This window comes from Narcine bancroftii, chromosome 9, assembly GCF_036971445.1.
Source record: "Narcine bancroftii isolate sNarBan1 chromosome 9, sNarBan1.hap1, whole genome shotgun sequence".
NCBI lineage: Eukaryota > Metazoa > Chordata > Chondrichthyes > Torpediniformes > Narcinidae > Narcine > Narcine bancroftii.
Window position 1 is genome coordinate 103,416,962 of NC_091477.1, and position 22,721 is coordinate 103,439,682.

Sequence of the window (22,721 nt, forward strand, 5' to 3'; positions counted from 1 at the left end):
GCAGCTCTTTGGCCACAGAGGAGGTGGCTGAGGGGGAAGCGTGTGGCAAAGACTTTCCTGGCAAGAAGAGAGATTCCCTTTGCAGTTCTCCTTTTGAAGTTGGGTGGTGATTTTACAGAGCTTGAGGTCCCTGGTACTTGCTCCTCTTCACAGAGGTGGATTTCGGGCTGCTGAATCTTCGGATTTCAATAAACATATTGCATAAGACTCAGGGAGGAGCACCTGGTAAAAAAATTCGTGTCAGGATACTGTGGAAAAACCGATGAATTTATTCGTCTATCGTGTGAATTGTTTATTTGGGTTTCGCAGCTATAACAAGTGATAATTGGCTGATTTCCTACCTGCCCACACCCTTTCACAGTCCCGTGACTGGAGGGGTTTTTTTTTCACTTCCCCTAATCGCAGGCTAGTGTTAGGCTGAGTAATTTGCAGTTGAAAGTTAAGTTTTTGATACAATTACCTTCCATTATGAAGAAGTTGGGTTTGACTGCTGTCTTGACCGTCTCTGGTGAGTTGATTAGTGCTTTTATTTTCCGTTCCCACTTTATGTTTGCAGCTTCCCCCCCCCCCCCCCAAAAGCACGGGGTTGGGGGGGGATGGTTTAGTGGGGTTTGCTGAAGGAGAATATTTTGCAAAGGGGAAGCTGTCTAACTCTGTGCCAAGGGTGACGCTAATTTTTTGAGGGAGATATTTGGGGCCAATCTCTCAGGTTAATTGAGGAGTTTGGAGAAGTGGGTCCCTAAATTGTTCACGCGTGGGGGCTCTGTCGCGTCCCGATGCGCACAGGAGCGCTCATGCTCCGGGCGCCCTTGGCAAGACACGATGTAGCAATTTACTTCGTGTTTTGTACACGGCCCGTTCCCGTCAATTCGGTCGCTGCGGGAGGTCGGTTCCAAGCCCCCTAGTGCGGCATAAATACATCTGTTAACTTTATCTTTCACCTTTTTTTAAAAAAAACCCGGCATCGTAGGATAGTTTCTAATGGCATAAATTCATAAACAACGGATGCATTTCAAAAGGTTCTAGTATATAGACTTGAAATTGTAATAATGGGACTCCAAGCTGAAACAAGTCAGTCAAGATGACTGCATCGCGTCCCAATTTGTGCCTTGCCTGTGAGTTAAAGGACATAAACTGCTCAATGCTTGCATTTTAGGAAATGAGGGTTTTTTTTTTAGGAAATAACTTCAGTCATTTTTATTTAAATGGCCAGTGTTTTGAATTTTCTGTCCCTTGCCCACTTGGGGGTGGTTGCAAAATCATCTCACGTTCACCATAAAGATCTCTCGTTTCAGGTATTGAGGCAAGTTACTGGAATTGGGTTATTTTAAAGTTTGGGTCATAAATGTTGGCTAAATGACAGTCTCTGTTGGCATGACTTTGGCAAAGTCACTTGATGGCAATTCATTGCTGGATGTTAGCTGCTGAGAGAACGTGCCACCATTTGTCATTAGACTGAGAGTTCCACTTCTGCAACTCCCTGCTCCAGCTCCACACGCCTCTTGTAGCATTGGTGCTACACAACCTATTGACGGGAGGACCAATGAGTGAATAACTTTTAATATAGGAGTAGCTTCCCTCCTACCTTGCTCCCACTTATTAAAAGTTTGTTTCATTATAATCTAGCAGCTGTCACGAGACATTTGATGGATTGTAAATTTTAGTTGCTATTTTTCAGCTTTATCTGACCGGTATTTTTCTCCACTTCAAATAAAAGGTGTTTTTAGTATTGGATTGTGTACTAAATGATCTACGTGCATCAACTTTCCTCATGCTTTCCAGCACAGTTTCTCATTTAATATTCTTTCTACAGAGATCTGTGTTTTTCTTTTTGCCATCCAAATGAGTTTTGGCAAAACTAGTAGGCCTACTGGGCTCCTCAAGCCTAACCTGTCATTCAGTGCAATTATGGGAACAAGTGCCAGAGATCTCCTTTAATAATGATTTTGTCGTACGTTATACAATGTCAAGTTGGTACGTTCTCCTTGTGTCTACATGGGTTTCTTCCCACTGTTCAAAACATATCGGAGTTGGAGGTTAATTGGTGTAGTTGGGCAGCATGGGCTCATGGGTTGGCAAGGCAACCCTTAAATTATTTAAATATACATGTGCACTGCAATTCTTGCTGCAGCTGAAGAGTACCTGAAAACAATTACAATCGTATACTTTAAATTAACAAGGGACATTTAAATAAATGCAAAAGATAAATAATATTCATTTACCCCCAGTGGAGATCAGGGGTTCCCAACCTGGGGTACATGGACCCCCAGTGGTACATTTGCTCTTTTTAGAGGGTACCGGGAGAATAACCACTACTGTACAATACATGGTGTTGTAATCTGCAGTCAGATTGCACAAGGTCATTTTTTTTTAATCCTTAATTTTTAGGGGTATACGGGAACCTATAAAAATGCCCAAGGGTTACAGAGGAACAAAAAGGTTGGGAACCCCTGGTGTAGATAGTGATAGAACAGTCCATGATTGTCATAAGGGAAGGTTCAAGAGGCAGCCATTGGAAGGAAACTTCTTGAATCTGAGTTTCTGTATTTTCTACCTAAAGGAAGGAATGAGAAGCAATTTTATTTATTTATATATCACACTGATGGGCCCTTTATGATGTTGACTGTTGCCTTGAGGAAGTGTCTTGCATGGATTTTTTAGTGGATGGGAGGACAGAGCCTGTGATGGACCTGGCAATGTTTGCTGCCTTCTGGATTCCTGGGCACTCAAATTACTGAAACAAGCTGTGCAATCCAGCTTGTTTTCAAAAATTTCCAATTCCCTATTGCCCTCAATTCCCTGAACTTTCAAAATATGACCTAGTGAAATACACAAAATTGCTGGAGAAACTCAACAGGTCTTGCAGAACCATAGAAAGCAAAGACTTATTACCAGTGTTTGGTTTGACCCCGTCATCAAGGTACAAGCGGAAAGCAGGCATGCGTCTGAATAAAAAGATAGGGGGAGGAGTGGAGGCAAATGGTCATGGGGGAGGGGGCAGAAGAGAAAAAAGTTGAGAAATGATATGGGGGAAGGGATAGCTCTCTGAAAGGAGAGAGAAGGGAATAGGGAGATGGAGGAAAGGAGTCCTGGGAATAGTGAAAGCAAGAGAGATAGGGGAATGGGGGGGTGGGGCTAATGGAAATTGAAAAAAATCAATGCTAATGCCATCTGGTTGGAGAGTGCCCAGAAGAAATATTAGGTGGTATTCCTCCAATTTGTGGGCATCCTAAGTTTGTCAGTGCACTATTCCATGGGCAGATGTGTCAGTTTGGCAATCAGGTGGGAAAGTGAAAATTGGCCACTGGGAGGTCCCTGTTACTTAAGTGGACAGAGCAAAACTGCTCCACTAAATGATCTCCTAGTCTGTGTCCAGTCTCTCTGATGTAGAGGAGGCCACATTGGAATCACTGAATGCAGTAGATGACCCCTGCAGATTCACAAGGGAAGTGTTGCCTCACTGGGATTTCTGAATGGTGGTGAGAGAGGTGGTATGGGTGTAGCATTTCCTGCAGTCACAGGGGTGGATACAGAGGAGGTGATTATTGGGAAAGGATAAGTGGATGAGGAAGTCACGGAAGGAGTGGTCCCTGTGTATGGTGAAGATGTGTCTGGTGGCAGAATCTCATTGTAGATGGCGGAAATTGCGAAGGATAATGTTGGTGGTGGGGTGCTGGGTGAAGACAAGGAGAATCCTGTCCTCGTTGCATGGTGGGGGGGGGGGGGGGTAATAGGGCAGATAAGCAGGAAATGGAGGGGATGCAAGTAAAGGCTAAGTTGAGGGTGGGGGGAGGAAAGCAATGTTTTTGAAGGAGATTTCTGATGTTCTGGAATGGAAGACCTTGCCTGGAAAACAAATTTTTAAATGCACACTAAACTAGCCATTGCAGTCTTCAATCCTGGATTATACCCATATATTAAATTACAAGAGTTCTTTAAGTTTAATTATTTCTCTGTACCGACCTATGCTTTTTTCTTGAGACTTGTGGAGCAAGAAATACTAAAAAATGCTGCTAGTTAGACTTGATCTATCATTGTTTTAAAGATGACTGGGTGTAGCATTGCAATAATGTTACCATCATGTGTCCTATTGCAGAGTCCACTAATTTAGCCAGGTATTTGGTAGTCCTAAATGCAAACAATTGAAACCATAAATTAGCATATGGCTTGGAACTCAATGTTTGGTCTATGAATTCATTTCTCAAGTAAACATCTCTATTAAAATTGAGTACCTTCAACATTGGGGCTCCTCATTATTCAGTAAGGATTTAGTCAGACTTCAATAGCACTTTGAAACATTCAATTTTCAGAACTTTTTTTCATTACAACACAATTAAGCAGTTTAATTTGCTTAACAATCATAGTGTTAAACTGGAACCTTGGCATTGTGTTGTCCCTGTAAGACTGTGCCAGCTGGATTTATTCATGTTGCTCTTCAACCTTGGGAAAGGGGTTTTGAATTTTATTTTAATGCACTATTTTAGTGTCTTGAGAACTTGTACTTACGATTATTGTAACTTTTTTCTGATCTTGATATTTTAATTGTAAAATATCAATTAAAATATATTTTTTTAAAATCAGGCAATCAGTGCTGCACCAGTACTTAGAAACATTTCTCTACCTGTTTCAAGTTGTGGTATTTCTGTGCTACTAGACTGCAGAAGTCCTTGTTAGCTGGGTGAATTCTCATTTGAGATAGGGTTATTGCCCAGCAGGAATCACTAGGTAATATTTTGTAGATTTTATAGATTTTACTTAACATGATGGCAGTTATCTACTACCATTTTTATTTTTGCAGGACTGTTTACAAGCTATGCTGTTTTGTTGGCAGAAAATTCTGTGGCAACAAAAGCACCAAATCCAGTTCCATTCAGACTTGATGTAACCTCAATCTCTACGATGCCTGCACCTCTGACCAACACAACTGCTGCACAGCGTACGACACCTGCACCTCTGACCAACACAACTGCTGCACGGCGTACGACGCCTGCACCTCCGACCAACACGACTGCTGCACGGCGTACGACGCCTGCACCTCCGACCAACACGACTGCTGCACGGCGTACGACGCCTGCACCTCCGACCAACACGACTGCTGCACGGCGTACGACGCCTGCACCTCCGACCAACACGACTGCTGCACGGCGTACGACGCCTGCACCTCCGACCAACACGACTGCTGCACGGCGTACGACGCCTACACCTCCGACCAACACGACTGCTGCACGGCGTACGACACCTACACCTCTGACCAACACGACTGCTGCACGGCTTACGACGTCTGCACCTCCGACCAACACGACTGCTGCACGGCATACGACGCCTGCACCTCCGACCAACACAACTGCTGCACGGCATACGACGCCTGCACCTCTGACCAACACAACTGCTGCAAATCATACAACAATGCATCCAGTAACTACTGTGGTCCCTACATTATCACCAAATTTTTCACTCCCATTAACTGGCAACTACAGTGTTTCTTTGAAGAATACTACTTGCATCAAGATGGTAATTGGAATACAACTGGTTGTCAACATAATGCCAAAAGTAAGTTTTATTTATTCATTTTATGCCTCTTTTGCCCAGAGGCTGAAAGGAATTTCTTGGAGCAAATAATAAGGATTTGGTGATAATGGTAAACAGAAGGAACTGGCTATTTGCTATCAAATTCTCAATGGAATCTTGCAATGTAACTTGTAATAAGTAAATAAGTTATTAGTCTTTATATGATTCGTAGGAGGGGTAAGCAAATGATATCTTCCCTTGATCTAATAGACTGGAAAATCCTGATTTAAGATGTCAACCTAATAAATTCCAAAAAGAAAAGAGCAAGAGCTGGAATTTACTAGAGATGAAAAGAAAAGTGATTGCATTTTAAATTGTGTTGCTTTCCAAGAATCAACAGCTTCCAGGTTCAAATGGAAACTTTTGGTGCATCACTCCCATTTTCATGTTATTAAATCTGATGGGAATGGACAAGCCTCAACTCAGATTGGGGGATGGATAATGATATCTCAGCTCGATACTTCATGCATTTCAAATCCAATTGTAGCAGAGCTGTGGGTGAAGCAGAAAATGGGACTTCAGTTTCTCATTTAGCTGCCTATTTGGTAGCCAAGATGGTTTTAAATGACCTTATTAAAAGTTTTCCATTTAATAAGGTATTGCTCTACATTCACTCACAAGACTGATATTATTGAATTTATTGATGCGTAAACTGATATTGCAATAGGGTCCAATAGTGAGGGGTGCATGTCATTTCTGTTCAAGATGTTTCTGATCTATCACTTTAAAAATTCATTACCTGAATGACTCTTGCTCATCGAAGGGCAATGTCCTACTCTTCAAATGCAAGCACCTTTTAGCTCTGCTTATTTAAACGACTGCTTCACATTGCCTCAATATTCAGGATCAGTGATTCATTAAGCTGAAAATCAAAAATGAGGGCTTGGTTAACTACCTTTTTTAATATCTGTGGTTAAATGGTTCAATTGAGAATTTTCATTTTAATACTTTCAAGTTCACATCTGAGTATTTTACTGCAGAAATAGGAATATAATTTTGGTGTTTCCACTTGCTTTTGCAACAATAAACTGTGAATTTTTCAAGATGTATCCTAAAGTTTGGGTGCTTGCTCTGCTCTGCCTGGGGGTTGACAAATGTGTCGTATACAGGCACTAGCCAACTTGCATCCATCCGCGCATAAAAAAATATTTTTTTTAAATAAGAAAAAATATAAAATTTGTGCATTTTGTTTTAGTTAACAAACTATAACGGGGATCTTTGGCTTGGCTTCGCGGACGAAGATTTATGGAGGGGGTAAAAAGACCACGTCAGCTGCAGGCTCGTTTGTGGCTGACAAGTCCGATGCGGGACAGGCAGACACGGTTGCAGCAGTTGCAGGGGAAAATTGGTTGGTTGGGGTTGGGTGTTGGGTTTTTCCTCCTTTGCCTTTTGTCAGTGAGGTGGGCTCTGCGGTCTTCTTCAAAGGAGGTTGATACAGGGCATGTAAGAACCAAAATGTGCATACTTGTTAGTTGGCATCCTGGGATTCATAGGCTGGGTGTGGCCATCTTGATTTCCGTGTACATAAGCGAGTCTTCGGTTAGGACAAGTGTGGTGGGTTTGGTTGGTGTATGCGCAAGAGTTAAGGGCGGAAATTCAATATCGTTAGGGCACTTAACTCTCGAGTGAACCCACTACGCATGTGCCTACCAAAGGCATGCGCGCAGGAACTAGGATGGCTGCGTCCAGCCTACAGATCCGGGATGCTGACTAACAAAAGCACACAGTTCTGACATGCGCCCGTGTTCCGTTCTGGATGACCGGTCCTATCTCGGGATGGTTGAATGTTGGGGAGTACCTGTAAATGGTTTCAACAAACTGTGAATGTTATGCTCAAATGACAAATTTGCTCATTAACAAATTGCTTTGTCAAGTTTAGTTTTGCAGTTTTGATTAGACTGGTAGTAGTTGGCCTTGGATCTTGGTGCAGAAATCTGATCTGTATCAGGAGCTGATTAACCTATACACTGCATTATTTTGCAGTAGTCCATTGCTTTAGCATTCCCTGCAGCAGTGACATTATTGAAAGAAATTTTGTTGGAACGCCACCATGGAGATAATGAGTAATTAACAAAAAAACTGCCATGCTCTTGATAAAATTGCCACAATTTAATAACCCCCCCTACAAGATAAAAAGTAGTACTGGAAGACAAGTGAAAATTCATCCTTTGATATTGATTAAAACTAGCTGGAAAATTTACATCGTTGTAATCACCCGACCATTGACTAGAGAATAATTTTAATAAAACTGATTATTACTACATTATTTTTTTTCTCCAAAATTTTCAGTTCTTACACATGTGAATCAATATCAAATAAAACAAAGCCTTAATGGTATCTATGTAACTTAATTCTCAAATTCTTTTAAAAGCAAAGTTGTAATGAAATGAAGTGTTTAAGATGCAATCATGTTTTGTTTTTCTACAGAATTTGCATTTCAATATTCAACCAAAGGATGTAGTGACTTCAGGGAAATGTGGAAATGTTACTTCATGGATTAATCTAAATTTTAAAGTTGGATTTGTAAACTTCACATTTGGGAAGGTGAGTTGATGTAATCCAAAGCATACTGAAGTGAATGGACAGCAATGACTTGGTTGATTGACTTCATGAAACCGGGGGAATTGGCTGTGTATGATGTGCAATAGAAAAGATGTCTCTGCTTAATGCCCCTGTATTTGGGCAATATCATCTTTTAAGAAGTCACTTTTTAATGGCTTCGAAGTGAAGTCACCATGTTTATTTTTTTTCTCTTGAATTAATAACTTTATTAATCTGAACATTTTAAGTTTTGTTGGGTAAATATTTGGAGACCAGCAAGTGTGATGGTTCTTCTAACTATTACCTGACAAATTATTTTCAAAGCTTGTTTTGCACTGAGACCCATCTTCAATAAAACTCATTTTTATTGTACCCTTTGTATCTTCCCAACTTATTGTGAAATCAGAAAGTTTTGGACAGGTTTTTTGTATGATTATGGTTGAGACTGGCTAATTTTAAATTGTCATCAAAAATTGATGCTAGTGTTAATGTTGGGCAATGAACAGCTGGAGGAATGTACCAGGTCACACAGCGCTTGTGGCGAGAAATAGTTGTTTTGGGACAGTTTTGCCACCATGTTTGGAGTATCCCAGTTGAGCCAACCATTGATATAATCAATTGTTGGGGAGTTCTTGTGCATAGGTCTGAAACATAAATTATTATTATTATCCCGACCAAGAGTGTCTAAAGGGACTGGTATTAGATTCTCTTGAGCCATTTAGGAATTTATATTTAAGATGTATTTGGTGTAAGTTGCTTTCTATATATTTTCAAAGAACATTTTTCTATAATTTACAAGTTTTTGAAAGGCCATGTAAGTTGAAGTTCCAAGCTTCTGTTATCCCAGTGCCAATTAGTAGTCAGCAATTAACCATAGATGGCCATGTGTATAGTTGTGCAGGTCATGGCTTCAACAATTCAAGTGAAGGGCTAACACCATACTGTGTGATGACAATAAAATAATTATTCAACTTGAGGCTTTTTTAAAAAAAAACTATGAACAAGGCTTGAAACAACTGCCCTGAACAAAGTCTGAAATAAAGCTGCTAATAAGGTCCATTGTACACAATTCATTTTCTTCCAAACTCAGTGGGCTTTAGGAGCCTAAATAGTTGAACAAGTTGGTTAAAGGTTAACCCCACTGAGATGACTGACTGATCAGAGGTCAGGAATTTGTTCTCTAGGTCTGGATATGTAGGGACAATTGCATTTAATCCTTTGTTTTAAATCTTTCAGATAATTTAAATGACTATCTTCTGCTTACAGACTGAAAATGAGTATTTCATCAGTGAGATAAGTGTTGCTCTGCATTTCATGAATCACCTGGGTAAGATTGCCTCTTTCATGATTGCTAAAGTTAAATATTTGAAATAAGAATTTTGATATTGAATGTAGTTTGAAGTTGACTCCATGCTATTGTAAAAATTGCATTGTCCTAACCAAATAGAAATCCCCTAAGCTTTCATCCTCTGGGATAAATTTTAAACTTGCTGTGTCATTTGCAATTACTAGAAAGTTAAAAGTTGATCTAGCATAATATAATTCTAGTGAGGAATGTTTTGATATAGTGAACCCACACACATATTTTTTGTATCATCTGTAAACTGATTAAACTTTCCTGGTCCTTTCCATATTATTGGTCTACCTGAGGAAATGTTGTGGATGTATCAATAATCCTAGCTGAAAATGTCACCTCTGTCTATACAAATTAGGAGTACTGGAAAATGATAATACAAAGTATTAACATGGACTTTTCAAATTTTGCAGCTTCGAGTATAAATAATACGGAGCATTTGTTTCAGTTAGTCATCTTTCCCCTTTTAATACCTTGGGTAATCAATGAACTATTATTTTGTAAGTTGTGCACATCTGTGCTCTTTCTACCAAATATTTTAAGTTTAACTGGAAATTTAGTCAAACCTGATTCTAGATAATATTTTGGACATTGTTAAAGTAAAAGAATTTCAAACTTGAAGAAATGTCCTCTTGTGCTAAGTTGTAGTAATGTATACACATTGGCCCTGTCAATTCTGCCATCAACTTAGTTTGATGCTAAGACATCGGGCCCCTGGACTTTAAGCATGTTGTAATTACACTTTTTATTGCAGCAGCCAATATTGGGCACTTTTATTCTATTGTTTTTGGTATTCTTGCTTTACAGACCATAATTACAAAGGCATTTTGAAGAATATGAAACAGTTTAAAACTGAACTTAGACACTCCTACAAGTGCAAAAGCAAGCAGGTTGTGGCCTTTTCAACAGATTCTTTGGAAATTTTGATGGTTGATACTCAGCTTCAAGCCTTCAGCATCTCGGGTGGGATATTTAGTAAAGGTAAGATTCTGTTCCAACTTCAAGGCAAGAAATGGTGTTTAATTTTTTTTCATGATCATAATCTCCATTTCACCTTTGAACACATTTTCCCATTAGAAAACCTTGCACATTGTAATTCTGTTGACCATATTTAATGGAAGGATATAGTATTAAACCTTGTGTACCCTATTTTTGGCTAGTACTCAAAGACTTGTGTACTGTCATTTGTGGAGTTTAGCAGCCAATGCTGTCAGCCATATTGACTGAAAGCAAATTGTATTCTGGTTTCTGTTTGTTCCCTTGTATGTTTGCAAACGTCAAATTTAACAGCAGGTTAAATTGCTACTCTGCGGTTATAGAATGGCCTCTTGAAAATTTACAGGACTAAACTAAGATTATTGAAAATGGGTTAAGTACTGTTTTGCAATACTTAGTTTAATCATTAGTTTGATAGCCACCATTTCCTATAAATGCAAGTCATCTGCTTGTATTCAAAAGCTACATTATGTGTTGATGCACCCTGATAGAGCTTGCAATATTGGATTCAAATTTCCAGGATTGTGTTGAGGGCTAATCCCTGGTACAAACTATTTTAATAATTCTAGTCTGTCCTCATTTCCATGGTTTAAGAAACTTTAGTTAATCCATTCAAGTAATGTCTTGTACCTTCATCCTCGCCAACAGTTTTTATTTAAAAATAAAATTCAAAATGTAACTTATTTTGGATACAAGTTGGGTAGAAGTGATTGGTTGGATTACCTGCCTTAGCCAGTCAGAACGTTTTGAGCTGTTTTCCTGTAATGCTATAACAACTTTTTTTTTTAAAACTGAGACTGTTTCCAACAATACATATTTGACAATGGTGCAAGTAGAAGTGCAGTAGAAGTACAGTAACCTGCAAATCCTAGTTGTCCATAATTTCCTTCTCTGGTTAAAACTCCACTAAATGTCAAGATCCCATTTTGATTGCATCAAACAGCGATGTTCCTGCATTATTGAACCTATTGGAAACTTACTGGGCTTATCTAATCTTTTTGGTCATTAATTTTTAGATAAATGGCTGTGGAGTGTCTTTCATGCAACTCTCTGGTGCTATTTATCAAGATCTTTGATAGCTAGCTAACATTGCAGAAGAGTATGGGTCTAACATGTTTACTCACTAGCAAAATGACCTGCTGCATGTTTATAAATTGTAGCTTTGGGAACTACTGCTTCCACCCCAGGCATCAAGGTTTGATCTAACTTTGGGATTGGGGGAAATGGAATTTGCACATGTAATCTTGTGGGTCTTGGTTGTGTGCTTCAGTTCCTTTCTACATCCTTAAGTTCAGTTCTGTAAATTACACCCTTTGTGAAGGTAACCAGAGTATTAAAGGGGATTGACAGGCATCTGATGGAATAAGTTACAGGATGATCTGTGAACTAATGAGAGGGGAAATGAGACTGAGTGCTTACCTGCAACTAATGTGCCCATAATGGGCAGAAGGTCTTCTGCATCTTGGCATATCAGACTTCTAAAAAGGGCATTTGGTAAGAATATAGGTGTGGAGTCCTGAGCTGTTTAAATTTTTTTTTAATATTAAAAAAATTAGATATACAGCATAGCAACAGGCCATTTTGGCCCACATCCAATTCACCCAATTAACCTACACCCTGGTATGCTTTTAAGGGTGGGAGGAAACCGGAGCCCCTGGGGACAATCCATGCATACACTGGGAGAACATACAAACTCATAACAGACAGCGAGGGATTTGAACCCCGGTCCTGATCGCTGGTGCTGTAAAGGCATTGCACTAACTGATACGCCAACTGTGCCATTTAAGCTTGAAATTAAAAGTTTAACATTTATTTTATCTCAATAGTAATTTTGGATAATTGAAAGATTTCCTTCCACCTCAGTTCTGCAAGATGATCTTGCATAAATACTGCTTTGATTTGTAAGTTTGCTTTTTTTTTTCTCCCCCTTTGCCTGTAACCTGTTGAGGCATTGAATTTGCTAATCTGCGGCTGTAGAATGGCCACATTTCGGTGGAGACTTGAGTAATTCGTGCATCATCCTATTCCATAATTTTCAGTTGTGTGCATGACTTGAATTGACAATTTGCTCCTAATTAATAGCTAATTTTTGACTCTGCTTGTAGCAGGAAAATGTGAAGCAGATGCTAAGAGCAAAGTAATTCCAGTGTTAGTAGGAGTTGCTTTGACAGGATTGGTCCTAATTGTGGTTGTTGTGTACACAATTGATAGAAGACAGAAATCTGGATGATATGAAGCTCTGTAAGACATGGACACTTTTGTCAACAATAGACAGGAATGAAGAAAATTCTACCCGTTTCATGCTCGTGTTCTGCAACATCATGTTCCTTCAGTTACTTTTTATATTCACAGAATTGCAAAAATTGGTGCTTTTTTTCCTTTTTAAAAATACTTACGATTTCAATTCTGGATACAAATGTGATAGTTTTGAGAACAAGTGACCATCTTAAATGTATGCAGATGCTTGCGCATGTTTGATATTGACTCGTCCACTTGAATGAAGCATTTTCCCACAAGTTTTGGAAAATTTGCTGGGAGGGTCAGTTTGTGCATTGCACAACTGTTACTAATCATCAACTTTTGTAACAAGCATAATTGGTTGTAATTTCAGACAAATTTTCACATGCCTGTTGTATTCTCCGATTTCCAGCCTTTCTAAACATGGAACAGAAATCATTAATTGGTTTATAATTGACTTGGAACAGAATTGTCATTCCTGTTGAAAGGGGTAGAAAAAAATGTAGGGTGGCTTTCTCAAAGACACAGGTCTAATAGGTAAAATGGTGTAGCTAGTAGAATGGTGGTTGTATTTTTTTTAAATACTGAAGGTTCCCCTTTCAGGTATTAAAACCCATAGGTTAAAATCTATTCATTTATTTATTTATATTTTGCTGCTTCTTTTAAGTGTTTCAAGACCAACAAAATTTGTGTGCAGTTGGAAAATTATGACCAGTAAACTTGCAATGTCACCGCAGCAATGAGATTGATGCTATTAAGCACAAACGGTTTGCCGTCAGGAAGCCATACAGCTGACCTCTTTCATTGAAATATTGCCCAAGTTCCACTTTCCTCTTGTCAACCTATCCCTCCACCCCCTTAGGTGCTTAGGCTTATTGATTTTTATTTTTGAAAATTCTCATGAATTGGTTTGATGGACCAATTGCAAAGATTGGCATCCAGTGTATTTGCATTTAACTTGCCAAAATGTCCATTTTAAACTGAGATGATAGCTTGGTATCATCTCGGCTCAAGAGAATATTAGTCCATTAGATCTATTCAGTCAGATAAGTTCTCTTAAAGCTATTAACTATGGGGAGATGGAGAATATATATCAAATGAACAAATATTAGCCTTTAATGGGCACTTTTTAAAAACATGGTCATTGACTGTATTCAACTGAAATTTATTTGAAGTATTTTTACCCTCTACATAATAAATTTCAAAATCTCATCACAAACTGGAAGCAGATTCTTGAATTCCCTTGACAAGGTAGCTGTGAGAATTAGATGCAGCAGTTTGTTATCCAGTATATCTTCTATTAGCAAATTTTTTGTTTTTCTAAACCTCCTGTTGCCAAATAGATATTTAAGTATAATGATTTTTTTGTTGTTGAATTGACCAGTTGAAAGTGTAGCAGTTAAATAGACCAAAACCTCACCTCCAGGGATTATTTACTGAATATTCTGTTGTATATGCATTAAGATTGCTGAAAAATGAGATTGAGTTTTTATGAAATTCTGAATCCACTAATCTGGAACTTTCCTCAACTATGGTATAGTGAAATAAAAGTCTTCAGATGCTGTGAATGTAGTTCAAATACAGAAATGCTGGAGGAACTCAGCAGGTCTTGCAGCATCCATAGGAGACGGATATATTGCTGATGTTTTGTTCCTGCGGCCTTCAAGAAATAAGAAGCATGAGCAAAACAGGAAATCTCGGAATACAGACAATGGTGGGGTGGGGGGGCATCCAGAGCAATAAAAAGGTGTTAATTGGACAAGGGAAGAAGTGAGTATTGATTGTCTGTGCAAAAGGAGATGAGGAAAATAGAGAGAGATGGAAATGGGTGAAGAATGAGGGGGAGGGTTGTTGGTCTGGATTCTTCCCCCTAGCCAGCATTCTATATTCTGAGATTTCCTGTTTTTTTTAAACTCCTTCCTTGAAGGGCTCAGGCCTGAAATGTTGGCAGTATATCTTTGTCTCCTACGGATACTGGAAGACCATCCGAGTTCCTCCAGGATTTGCGTTTTTACTACAATCACAGCATGTTTCATACAAGAAAGAAAGAGCAGGTGGAGGAGCACAGACCAACCGACAAAAGGTGTTAATTGAATATGAGGATGGGAGAGGAAAGCTGCGAATTGATTGGCTGTGAATGCAGAGCTTGAGACAGGAAAATGGAAAGGGGTAGGGCTTATGGAAACTGGATAAGTTGACGTTGATGCCATCTAGTTAAAGGGTGCCCAGACAGAATGTGGTATTGTTCCTCCAACTTGTGGGTTGTCTTGGTCTGACAGTGCACAGACATGTCAGCATGCGAATGGAATGGGTTATTGAAATGGGTTATAACTTGGAAATCCCCACTATTGCGATGGACAGGGCTGTGGTGCTCAATGAAGCAATCTCCCAGCGTTTCCAGTCTCTCTAATGTCGAGGAGACCACAACTGGAGGACTAGGTGCAGTAGCTGACCCCTGCAGATACACAAGTAGTGTTGCTTCTCTTGGAAGGACAGTTTTGGGGCCCCAAATAGTGGTGAGGGAGGGGATGTGGGTGCAAGTTGAGCACAGTCATGAGAATAGATGCCAAGTTTTTTGGGGGGTGGGGGTGGAGGAGACTGGTGGGAAGAGAGATGAGGGAGTAATGGAGAGAGTAAGTGAAGGCAGAGAGGGGAAGATGTGTCTAGTGGTGGGTTCCTGAAGTTGGAGGTGGAAATGGCAGACTGGTGGGGTGGTAGGTGAGGACAGGAGGAATTCTATCCTTGTTATGCTTGGTGACGGGGGACAGGGCAAATGTGTGGGTAATGGAAGACGTGTGGGTTGGTGCTGAGTTGATAGTGGAGAGGGAAAGCCATTTTATTGAAAGACCTCTTGGATGATCTGACATGGAAGACTTTGTCCCGGGAGCAGATGTGATGAAGGTAGGAAATGAGAGAATGGAAGCGTATGAAGAAGTGTAATTGGTGGGTCTATATAAAATAAATATATATCTGGCAAGAGTTTCTCGCGAGATGGAGACAAGGTCAAGAAGAATGTTGCTTGAGATAGACCAAGTGAAGTTGAGGTCGGGGTGGAAGTTGGCAGCAAAGTAAATAGTCGATGTACTCATGGGTGCATGATGGATTGCTCCACATTGCCAACAAAAATGCACGTATAGTTGGGGCCCATGCAGGTACCCAATGCTACCACTTTAATTTGGAGTAAGTGGGATGAGTCAAAAGAGAAGTTACTAGAGGTTGAGAACAGGTTCTGCCAGCTGGAGGAGGTCTGGTTGGGTCTCTTCTAGGAAGAAACAAAGGGCTTGAAGGCCTTTTCAACTACACTGCAAAGAGTTGGGCTATATAAAAAAAAAAATAGCTAATTTACCCCAAGACCTGATGATCTGCCCTCCTTTAAAAACAAAAATGTAACTTTTTCCCACCTCTTCTCTGAATATGGGTAAATGTAATGCTTCCAGAGAAGGGAGCAACAGATTTTAAGTTGAAAAATGCTGGTCCACAAATAACACAAATGAGATGTTTACTTTCATAAAAGGAAATTATTTTGAATTTAAATTTAGATGTACTACATGGTAACAGACCCTTCCAGCTCATGAGCCTGTACTGCCCAAATATCTCAATTACCCTAAACCCCTGGCATGTTTTGAAGGGCTGGAGGAAACTGGAGCACCTGGAGAAAAGGAGAACATACACACTCCTTGTGGACAGCACTGGATTCAAACCTGGGTCACTGGCACTGTATAGTGTTGTACTAACTGTCTTCACAATTTAAGGCTGTATCCAGCAGAATAAATAATGCAGTATATTTGGATTTCCAAAAATAATTTGGAAAAAAGATGCACTGTACAAGATAAGGCCATGTAGGGTTGAGGGTCATAAATTTAGCATAGGGAAGACACTCTATTTTGTGGTACAATAATGTATTTTGTTGCCACTTATCCAAGTTTGATTGCACAAGGAAATATAAATGCTGGTGTGTCCACAGTCATAGGCAAAAATGGCAGGTGGGTAGAATAATGCACTGCAGTTATGTTTTGTTCAGAAGAAGTGCTGTTTAAATCTAAATTAAACATTCCAATTGGATCAGCCATCATTTGATTGAAATGATAGGACAGCCAAAAGATTATGGCAAACTTCAGTGTCTTGTGTAATTGTACTCGAGGAATCTAATCACCACCCAGGAATTTGAAGTTCTTGACCCTCTCCACCACTGATCCCTCAATGAGAACTGGGTCATGTTCCCCTGACTTTCTCCTTTGTTTGGCTGACATTGATGTTACACCATTCATTGAGTTCCTCCTGTACACTTCCTCAGTGGCTGACATTGATGTTACACCATTCAATGAGAGTTCCTCCTCTACACTTCCTCAGAGCTGTTTGTGATTCTAAATTGAGGGGAAAATAATTACTGGAAATCATGAATGTGGGAGATAAAAAACCAAGGCAGGTTGCATTTGTGGATAATACAAGAGGTTGATGAACTTGCAAGAACAAGTCATTAAATTGTGTTTGCTTTCAATAGCTTCTACCTGAATCTTCTCAGTGATTCACTTTTTCCTTGTCCATCATATCTATGCCAGCACACAGGACGATCCCATTCACCCACTAATTTTCCCTTTGCTGTATTCTCCCTCCATTCCATCAATTCTCTAAGATTATTCCCCTTTTCTATGCAAAGAAGCAATTTAGAATGTCCAATTAACCCCTCAAAGGGCACACCTTTGGTGTGCAGGAGGAAGCACACATGATCCCAAAGAGAATGTGCCACACAGACAGCACTGGAGGTCAGGATGAACCTAGGTCACTGGTGCTAAGAGGCAGCAACAGATAACTGTACAACAGGGCAGAAACGCTCTCTTTTTGAATATTTTATTTTGTATTTTCAAAGACTTGTGTAAATTCAACAAACAAAACATTGTACTTTTCCCACGCAATATAATTTAGTTCATTTTCCCCCACCCCCTTGCTTCCTCCCCTTCCCCTATCCTTAAATTATACAACTGCCCTACAAGGTCGCCCATTTATTACAGATTTCCAACAACTTTTTATTAGCTGATTCTGGAATGGTTCTATATATCCCCACACAGATGATCCATTTTCGAATTTAAATTCAGACAAACCGCACAGTAACTGGCCATCCACTTGCATCCTACAACCCCGGTGGGATGAAACCGGAGCACTTGGGGCACACCCACGTGGACATGGGGAGAATGTACAGAATCCTTAGACTGTGCAGGATTCGAACCCCAGTCACTGGTGCTGTTACAGCACTGCACTAATTGCTAACTATGCTACCTAGCTGAAATGATAGCTGCCATTTTGTTGGAGTGGTGGCAGAAGTTAAAAAATGATTTGTAGCACACTTTCACAATTAAGTAGTTAAATTGCTTATTCCATTTTCTAAATGCCTTTGTCTCCCAAAATTGCATTCCCATTGGACCACATTGTAATCTTGTCTGATTGTAATTCAATAGGAAACTACTGCAGATATTCGAAATCTGAAATAAAAACCGACGTTATTCAACGCTACATCCATTTAGTAGTGCAAGTGTAGCAAGTAGGAGTTTACAAGTCAGAATATTAAGGTTTTCTGGTAATTCTTGATGAAGCTATCAAGAAGTTTGGGATTCAAGTCCCAATCTTGTCAGTGGAGCGCAGCTTGATTACACCTGCAATCCAACAGTAGTTCAGGAGTTCCCAAGATTTCCTAGTGTGCAAGCTGGATAATTGGTTTCTGGCACAGCATCAAAGTCCCTCTGATTTGGTGGGAAAAATATGTGGAAGAGGGCTATGCTGTTAATTAGTTGTTTGGTTTAATTTGGGTATTGTGTTCAGCACAAATACTATGGGCTAAAGGGCCGGTTCCTGTGCCATACTGTTTGATATTCTAATCATTCTAATTTTTAAGTGTTCTTTGATTCTGCCCTTTGTTTTTATGAAAGGTAATATTTATTATTGTTAATAGCTTTGAAGTTTTAAACCTCAAGGACAGACAAGAAGCATTTAAAAATTTAGGAAATTTTTTAAAAAAGCTGCATATGCTGGATTCTGAGTTCTGATATCCGGTCCTTTGGCCTTCAATATCTATGCTGGAGAAAAAAAACCCAAATTAAACCGAATCTTCTCTTTGTCCAAAACACACAAACTTGTCCTGGACATCTCCTTTAAACTTTTCCTTCTCTTACCTAAACACATGCCCTCCAGTATTTGACAATTTTATTCTGGGAAGAAGATTCTGACTTGTATCAGGTCTACTGTCAGCCTCCAATGCTCCAGAGAAAACAGCTGCTCCTCATACTCATTCCTTTAAATCCATGCCACATCCTGGAGAATCTATTTTGTGATCTTCTAAAGCATCCACATTTGTCTTGTAATGTGGCATGTCACAATAGTCCAAGTGCATCCTAAACAATGTCTTTCTCCTGGTTATCCATCTCATTGGATGATGATGGTTCCTTTCAGTCAATTTGTGGGGCTTGATATGAGAATACCCCACTCCTCAGAAAAGAATAGCATGTGTGTGAATGGATTTGGGTAAGTAGGGGTTGCACAGGTCCAGACCCACCCTCCCGGATCCAGCAGTATAATGAGGTCCGAGATAGCGGGGGGGGGGAAGAAGAGATAATAGACAATAGGAGCTGAAGTAGGCCCTTCAGCCCGTCGAGCCAGCACTTCCATTTTACAGATCATGGCTGATCACTACTATCAGTACCCCTTTCCAGCCTTATCCCCATAACCCTTAACACCTTTGTCCACTAGAGTCTTATCTAACTCTCTTTTGAACATAATCAGCAAATCTGCCTCTACCACCCTCTGTGGCAGAGCATTCCACAGATTCACACTTCTCTGGGTAAAAAAAAAAATGTTTTCTCATCTCCATCCTAAAGGGCCTACCCTGTATTCTTAAACTATGCCCTCTAGTCCTCATCTCCCCCATCATTGGGAACAAGTAATCCGACTTCACCCTGTCTATCCCCCTGATGATTTTGTATACCTCAATCATGTCCCCCCCTCATCCTTCTAAACTCCATCGGATACAAGTCCAGTTTTTATAGCCTTTCAGCATATGTCAACCCCGCCATCCCTGGAACTAACCTTGTAAATCTGCGCTGCACACCCTCTATAGCTAGTATGTCCTTCCTCAAACTGTTGCAATGAATGGCATTGGCCCATTTCCTTTGGAGTTCGAAACTGTGGTTTTCAAACTTTTTCTTTCCACCACATAACAGCTTAAGCAATCCCTTACTAATCTCAGAGCACCTATGGCATAGGGAATACTTAGTGATAGGTGAATGGAAGGAAAAAGGTTGAGAACCACTGCTCTACATTCTCTAACTCCAATGATCTTTGATCCTCTGTAAACTTTTGTATATAAATGACTTGGATGGAGAGTTTACTAACAAACAACAGAAATGCCTACTGATCCCTGCAGAACAGTATTGGTCGCAGACCTCCAACCAGAATAACACCTTTCCACCAGAACCCTTTATTTTTTTTGGGTATCAATTCTGAATCCAAAGCAAATAGTACTTATTTGCTTCAGTCACGAAGGGCAAAGGCCCACTTGGGCACTTTTCACTAGCTGGTAGCAGAAATTTACTAGAAACACTAAGGGTAATAGTAGTACATTCAAAGGTGGCTTATTAATGAAGAATTTTATTATAAATAGGCAAAGTGATGCTGTTTTAGAGAGACTGTTATATGCCAGCGTAGGTATTGGAAACACTTCAATCACTTTCTGATTAGGGTTGAACACTTGTACTCTAAATTTCTCATGATTTCTGAGTCCTTTGTCTTAACCTGATGTGCTGTCTGTACAGAATTTACAGGGTGCGACAGCTTGGGATCCCTCCAGGTGTTCTGTTCTCCCACATCCTAAAAGCATGCTAATGAGTTAATTGGCCATTGCAAATTACAAGATTTTTTTTTAAAGTATAGTGAGGTGTATTTATGCGGGCTATCAATCTTAGGCATGCCTTACATGCCTAAGATAGGCTAGTGAACTGTGTAGGGTGAAAGCGTGGTGAACCTGAAAGGAATATGTTGATGTGTCCGTGTCAGGAGTGTAAGGAATGTATGGGACCAATGGGATTGCTTTCCTGAGAAGTGGCCAGGACAATGGGCTGAAATTCTCCTTTAGTAAAGACTCTAAAAATTATGGGGGAGTTAAGCTGTTGGGTTGCCAATGGAGATGGATGATTATGCAATTTACTTTCTGTATAACTCTTAGAAATAATAGAATGCTGCCTTACATGTCTTTTTCTTTTTACAGAAGAGGAATGCTCCATGGACTATAATTGTGTTCTTCCGATCGTCTTTGGAATAGGTCTTGTTGCGTTGATCATTATTATAACCATTATATGTTTGATCTGGCGACATAAGCAAGCTGCGGGCTATCAACGAATCTGAGGCGTCAGAAAAGTGTCGTTCAAAGGATGATTGCTTTTTGATTTGCTTTGCATCCTCAATAGTACTGACTTGTGCACTTCACTGAATGGATTTAATTTTCACCCCATTCAGATTACTTGGAGATGCCCATAAATGTGCATTTGAAACACTGGTTGAGGACTAGAGTCTTGTTTCAGGCTAGGATTTCCAATTAGGTTGTACTTTAATATGCATTTTCTTCATTACTATACTCAAAAATAATTTGAAGGTTAAAATCCTGTACCTTAATGTCTTTCTGTTGTGATGAACATTTGAAACTATTTTTGTAAACGTCCATTTTGATTATTTGCTGAAAATAAATAAAATGAATAACTGATCATAACATTTGTTTCAGAACAAATTTTCCTTCTTCAGAAAAATATTATAAATAATAATGGATTCCAGAGCTGTCAAAAATGGGAAACACCAGTAATAATTTTATTAAATTTGAAACAGATTTACTGTTTACATTTTAAAACTACTGGTTGGAAGTCATTTATAGAATTGTTCCTTTGATTCGTTGAAGTTCTGGATTCGCCTGACCTGATAGAATGAGTGTGCCAATGCTTGGGACGCAAGTGGACCTGAAAGGAATAGGGGTGCAGGCAAGGAGACCATGTCAGGTAAAGGCTTCACGGAGTGTGAAGGTTCATGCCAGGGTGTGTGCAAATACACCTGATAGGACGAGTGCCCAGAGGCCTAAGATAGGCTAGTGAACTGTGTAGGGTGAAAGCGTGGTGAACCTGAAAGGAATATGTTGATGTGTCTGTGCCAGCAGACCAGGGATGGGGGCAGTGGCCCACAATTGGGCAGTCAGACCACGTAGGGCAAAGATCCCGCTGGACAATGGAAAATGCCAGGATGCACACAAGTAGACATGATCAGGTACATGACCATGATAGGCCAGTGGGCCTGACAGGGAGAAGGCCCCGCCATCCTGATGAGCAAATGGACCTGACCGTGTGAGTGCTGTAGCAGCCCATGATGGGCCAGTAGACTGTCGGGTGAAAGGGCACACTGAACGATGGAACACTCCAGGGTGGCACACAAGCAGACTGGAAAGGGAGAGCAGCATGGAGCGCAAGGGAAACTGAAAGGTGAGTGCCTCAGCAGCTCATGATAGGTCCGTGAACATGAAAGGGAGAGAACAGACCTGAAAGGGTGATCAAGCTGACTGTAGGGTGACAGTATCTCAGACCTGAAAGGAATATACTGATGTAGTGTGCAAACTGACCTGATAGGATAAGTGCCCAGCAGACCTGATAGGCCAGTGAACCTGGAGGGGTTAAGGCCAAACAGACCTTGTAGGGTAGTAGTTTTCAACTCACATACCACCTTAAGTAAGCACTTAGTGTACAGCACCGATGGCAACCTTTTTTCCACTCCTATCACCTTAAGTAATTCCTTACTAACCACAGAACACCTATGACATAGAGGATCAGAGGATCCTATGCCATAGGTTCTCAGTGTTTAATAAGGGATTACTTGAGGTGGTATGTGAGAGAGGAAAAAAAAGTTGAGAACCATTGGTGTAGGGTGAAAGCCTTGTGGTTCTGAAGGGACATTTTTCACAAGTAATGCAGGGTGCTTAGTTATGTGACCTCTTTTGGTCTCTCGA

General features: G+C 40.1%; 1 protein-coding gene across 1 annotated transcript; it reads left to right on the forward strand.

The window, feature by feature from the left end:
• The first annotated feature begins 238 nt into the window (after positions 1 to 238).
• On the forward strand, positions 239 to 21,446 carry LOC138742549 (lysosome-associated membrane glycoprotein 3-like). Its single transcript, XM_069897097.1, has 6 exons — positions 239 to 508; positions 4,799 to 5,550; positions 7,996 to 8,112; positions 9,376 to 9,436; positions 10,271 to 10,444; positions 20,949 to 21,446. The coding sequence occupies exons 1-6, from the start codon at positions 469 to 471 to the stop codon at positions 21,083 to 21,085; spliced, it is 1,281 nt and encodes a 426-aa protein (XP_069753198.1). The 5' UTR covers positions 239 to 468; the 3' UTR covers positions 21,086 to 21,446.
• Positions 21,447 to 22,721: the final 1,275 nt, after the last annotated feature.

What these genes read in the sequence shown, in the direction of transcription:
- LOC138742549 (XM_069897097.1), top strand. Translation starts at nt 469, where the DNA reads ATGAAGAAGTTGGGTTTGACTGCTGTCTTGACCGTCTCTG. An exon ending in TTGTCAACATAATGCCAAAA is followed by an intron (nt 5,551 to 7,995) that starts GTAAGTTTTATT and finishes GTTTTTCTACAG; the next exon opens with AATTTGCATTTCAATATTCA. An exon ending in TAAACTTCACATTTGGGAAG is followed by an intron (nt 8,113 to 9,375) that starts GTGAGTTGATGT and finishes TTCTGCTTACAG; the next exon opens with ACTGAAAATGAGTATTTCAT.